Source organism: Aureococcus anophagefferens (genome assembly GCF_000186865.1).
Source record: "Aureococcus anophagefferens unplaced genomic scaffold AURANscaffold_35, whole genome shotgun sequence".
Lineage (NCBI taxonomy): Eukaryota > Pelagophyceae > Pelagomonadales > Pelagomonadaceae > Aureococcus > Aureococcus anophagefferens.
In genome coordinates, this window is record NW_008705593.1 from 124,033 (window position 1) to 128,588 (window position 4,556).

The 4,556-nt window shown below is 71.3% G+C and overlaps 1 protein-coding gene across 1 annotated transcript in view; it reads right to left on the reverse strand.

The window, feature by feature from the left end:
- AURANDRAFT_67233 (hypothetical protein) overlaps window positions 1-4,556 on the reverse strand; it is a gene marked incomplete at both ends in the record, with an annotated part of 5,036 nt that continues 480 nt past the window's right edge. The window contains 3 exons of the mRNA XM_009042711.1: window positions 1-999; window positions 2,518-2,662; window positions 3,055-3,662. Of these exons, the coding sequence (XP_009040959.1) occupies window positions 1-999; window positions 2,518-2,662; window positions 3,055-3,662 (1,752 nt within the window). The remainder of the gene's footprint in view (window positions 1,000-2,517; window positions 2,663-3,054; window positions 3,663-4,556) is intronic.

A 4,556-nucleotide genomic window follows, 5' to 3' on the forward strand; every position in this document is an offset into this window, starting at 1 on the left:
TTACGCGACCGCGCGCGCGGCCCGGAGCGCGCCCGCGAGGGGCAGCACGGCGTACTCGACGAGGACGTAGGACGCGACGCCCGCGGCGATGGACACGGGCAGCGCGGGCAGCGGCGCGCGGTGGAGCGCGAGGAGCAGAAAGGTCACGCCGAGGCCCAGGAGCGTCGCGACGAAGCAGGCCGCGCCGCTCGCGGCGTGGCTCGAGAAGGCGTTGGACACGAGGACGCTGTAGAAGACGAAGTCGCCGAGCCCCAGCTTCACGGACGACGGCGCGCCGGCGCCGGCGCCGGCGCCGTCGCCGTCGCCGTCGAGGTCCGCCTCGTAGAGGAGGCCCGGCAGGGGCTCGCCCGTCTCGCCCATGAGCTGGACGAGCCAGCGGAGCGGGCCGCAGGGCGCCAGCACCGCGAAGGCGTCGTAGGCCGCGAGCGCGACGAGCAGGCACCACGACGTCACCGGCGGGTAGTGGCTCAGCTGCCAGGCCATGACGACGGCGACGACGACGAGCGCGGCCTGCGTCGCCGCCTTCGGGAACCGCAGGTAGGCCGGCTCGTAGATGGCCAGGACGCCCAGCACCGCGCCGTTGTACGCGCAGAGGCCGAACGACGCCAGATCCGCGAACTCGAGGCCGAGCTCCTCGAGGGACGCGAGGACCAGCACGCCCCCGAGCAGCCCGAGCAGCAGGCCGCTCGACAGCATCATGTAGCCCCGCAGGATGCGCGTGCAGCGGAACTTGTAGAGTGCGAGCACCGCGAGCGTCGCCGCGAGGAGCGCGCAGACGACGACGCCCGCGTTCGCGGCGCCCTTGCCCACGCGCTCCAGGCCGCTGTCCGCCGGGTCGTCGTCGTAGACCACGAGCGACCCCGTCTCGACGCGCACGGTCACGACGAAGAAGGACGCGACGAGCATCGTCGCCGACACGGGGCGCACGACGGCCCCGAAGGACGCGAGCGCGTAGGACGCGTCGCCCGCGTCGAAGCCATGGCGCTTTGGCGGCGGCGCCTCGGCGTCGCGCGGCGCTTTTAGCAGCGGCGACTCGTCCGTCGCCGGGTCGTTCTTCATCATCGTCGTCGACTCTGGACGTGAGGATGAGCAACCATCGTCCGACGCTGCCCCGCTCGATGACGCGATGATGCCGCATCGACATCGATGATGGTGGCATCTCGGTTTATCGCTTTGCGCCCCGCCCTGGCGCGGCTCGTCGCTCTGCTCGTCGCTCTGCTCGCCCGCGGCTGCCGCGCGGACGTCGACGCCTGCGGCCTCGCCGCCCCGCCGACGCTCGCCGCGAACCAGACCGTGGGTCTGGTGCGCATCCAGAAGACGGGCAGCACGACGCTGGCGCACCTCTGGGACCTGCAGATCCGGCGCGGGGACCGCAAGGTCTGGAACGAGTGGTCCCACCTGAACCACCACGACTGGAGCAAGCTCAAGGCGCCCGCGCGCGTCCACGGCGAGCTGCTGCCCAAGAAGGAGGTCGTCGTGCTGAACCTGCGGGACCCCGTGGAGCGCGTGCTCAGCGAATACTACTTCTGCAGCGAGCGGCTCAACTGCGTGCAACAGACGCAGTGGGACTACAGCCACCGGACTTCGAAGAACGTGTCCGCGCTCTTCAGACGCATGCGGCAGCACGTCTTCGGCGAGGCGCCCCTGGGCCTCCTGGAGTGGCTCCGCTGGCCGGAGAACCCGGCGCACGAGCGGCAGGCGCACTACGTCTCCGGCTACCGCTACGGGCGCAGCGCGAACGTCTCGCGGGTCTCGCTCGACGGCGCCGCCGCGCGGCTCTGCGACGCGGGCGTCGTCGTGCTCCTGAGCGCGGACCTGCCGGCCGCGTCCCTGGCCCTCGCGCGCGCCGAGCTCGGCTGGGAGGTCACGGCCGACGAGTGGGCCAAGCACCGCGCGCCCGGCTCGATCCACTTCGACGCGGCGCCGAAGCACCTCGCGGCGTTCCCCGAGCGCGAGGCCGTGGACGACGACCTACGCGCCGAGATCCGCGCGCGCAACCCGCGCGACGCCGCGCTCTACGACCGCGCGCGGCGCATCGTCGAGACCCGGGCCGCGATGCTGCCCGGGGGGTAAACGTCTCTTAGTTGAAGTTGTGATGCGGCAGAGCATGAGGCTGCCTCATGTGCTCGTCCTCGCGGCCGTCGCCGTCGCGGCCCCACCGGCCGCGACGGACGCCTGCGGCCGCGGCACCATCCCTCGGTTGCGCGGCGGCACCAACGAGACCGTGGGCCTCGTCCGCATCCAAAAGACGGGCAGCACGGCGCTCTGCGCCCTCTGGGACAAGCAAAAGAAGCGGCTCGCGGCCTTCGACGAGTGGAGCCACGGCGACCACCACGACTGGCACCAGGTGCGCACGGGCGCGGGCTTTTACAGCGCGAAGCAGCGCCGCGCGCCCGTCGACGTCGTCGTCGTGAACCTGAGGGACCCCGTGGAGCGCGTGCTCTCGGAGTACTATTTCTGCGTCTCCCGCAAGAACTGCGTGCAGCAGCTCCAGTGGGACTACGCGCACCGCGGCACCCGCGACGCCACGGCGGCCTTCGTGACGCTGCTGCGCGCGCGCATGCTCGCGCACCTCAACGGCACGCGGAGCCTCGGCCTCAAGGAGTTCGTCAACTGGCCCGGGAACCCCGCGCACGAGCGCATGTCGCAGTACGTCTCCGGCCTGCGCTACGGCCAGTTCTGGCGCGGCGCGTCCCTCGAGGACGCGCGGCGCAACCTCTGCGACGACCGGACCGTCGTGCTCCTCAGCGCGGACCGGCCGAACGCGTCGCTCGCGCTCGCGCGCGCGGAGCTCGGCTGGGCCCTCACGCGGGGCGACTGGGCCCGCCGCGTCGAGCCCGGCCGCAAGTCGAAATTCGTCGCGGCGCCGGACCACCTGCCGCCGGATCCGCCGCGGGCCGCGGTCGACGCGGAGCTCGTCGCGGAGATCCGCGAGCGCAACCCCGCGGACGCCGCGCTCTACGCCCTCGCCGTGGCCATCGTCGAGAGCCGCGCGGCGCTGCTCGAGCCCGCGCCGCCGTCGGCGGCCGACGCGCCCACGTCGACGTAAGTTACGCGCCGTCCTGGTAGGTCGGCCGGTCCGCGTCCTGGACGTACTCCGGCATCTTCCGCGCCTCGGGGTCCAGGGGCTCCGCGGTCTCGTCGAGGGGCTTGAAGCCGAAGTCCTCGTAGACCTTGTCGAGCGGGTCCGGCGCGTAGGCCGCGAAGCCGAAGCGGCTCCGCAGCGCCTCGTACTGCTCGCGCCGCAGCTGCGTCTCGACGCCGTGGGGGAGCCCGAAGCCCTCGTCGACGCACGCGGCGAAGACCTCGGCCAGCGGCGCCTCGAGCAGGCCGGCGACCCGGGCGAGGTCGAAGGCGACGTACGCGTCCTCGACCTCGGCGGCGTCGAGCGACGTCACGGCCTCGAGGAGCGCGAAGGCCTGGTCCGCGTCCAAGATGTCGGCAATGCGCGCGTCGTCGCGGATCGGCGGCGGGATGCCGAAGCCCAGGATCGCGTCGGCGACGTAGGATATCGGGAACCGGTAGTCGTCGGCGACGTCCGCGACGGTGGAGTCGCCGAAGGCGTTGCCCTCGCCGGACAGCGTCAGCTGCTCGTTGCCGAAGGTGAGGGCCTCCTCGTCGCCGTCGTCGAGCCACAGGTTCTCCTCGTAGGGGTCGTAGGCCTCGTAGGGCTCCGGCTCGGAGCGGCGCGCCGTGGGCCGTCGGACCGCGACGGGCCGGGCGTGGAACGGCGTTGCGGCGCGGAGCGCCGCGAGCAAGAAGAGCGCTGGGCGGGCCGTCGGCATGCTCGACCACGAGGGCTACGACGAGCTGCTCGCGGCGCCCATGCCTCGCCGCAACAAACAGTCAAGAAAGTGCGAGTTGCAGTCGATACTCTGCCATGTTGACGCTCGGCGTGACATCACTTGGTTGACTCCGAGCTGCCTCGCCCAGGTTGGGCACGCGATGCAGCGGTTCCAGGACTTGGCGCGGCGCTCGGTCTGTGGACCATGTCGCGCCTTGGGCCCGGCTGCGAGTCGCTCGGGAAAGACCATCGGTCGATGGGGAGCAACTTAGTTCGCGTCGGGGCAGCCCGTGGACGACGAGAACGGCGGTTATCGGTGGGGGGCGACCGACGAGGGGCTCGCATTAGTGCTGAGGTCCCGTATGTGCGACCAACTTCGAAGAAACACCCCCTGGAATGTCCCTCCCGAGGGGGCTGTCCGGGCTTGGTCGCACATACGGCCTCGTGCATTGCGCGGTGAGCACCGTGTCGCCCGCGGCGCCGCGCGCCTCTCGGAGCCGGTGAGGTGATCTCGATCAAATCGGCTCGAGTCGAAGAGCTGCCGCGAGGGCATCTGGTCGCTCCCATGACGAACGATTCCCGACGCTCTGTGACTCGAAGGGGACCGAAAATCGGGTCGGGGGAAGCTGCCGCGCCTCATTCCACCCCCTGAGGCTGCCCGTTTGCGTCGCCTCGCAATCGTCCGGATGTCGCGTCTTTTCATGTGCCTCACCCACATGTTTGCGGACCTCAAAGCCACTGGGATCGTTGCACGTCGCTGCATATTCGAGGA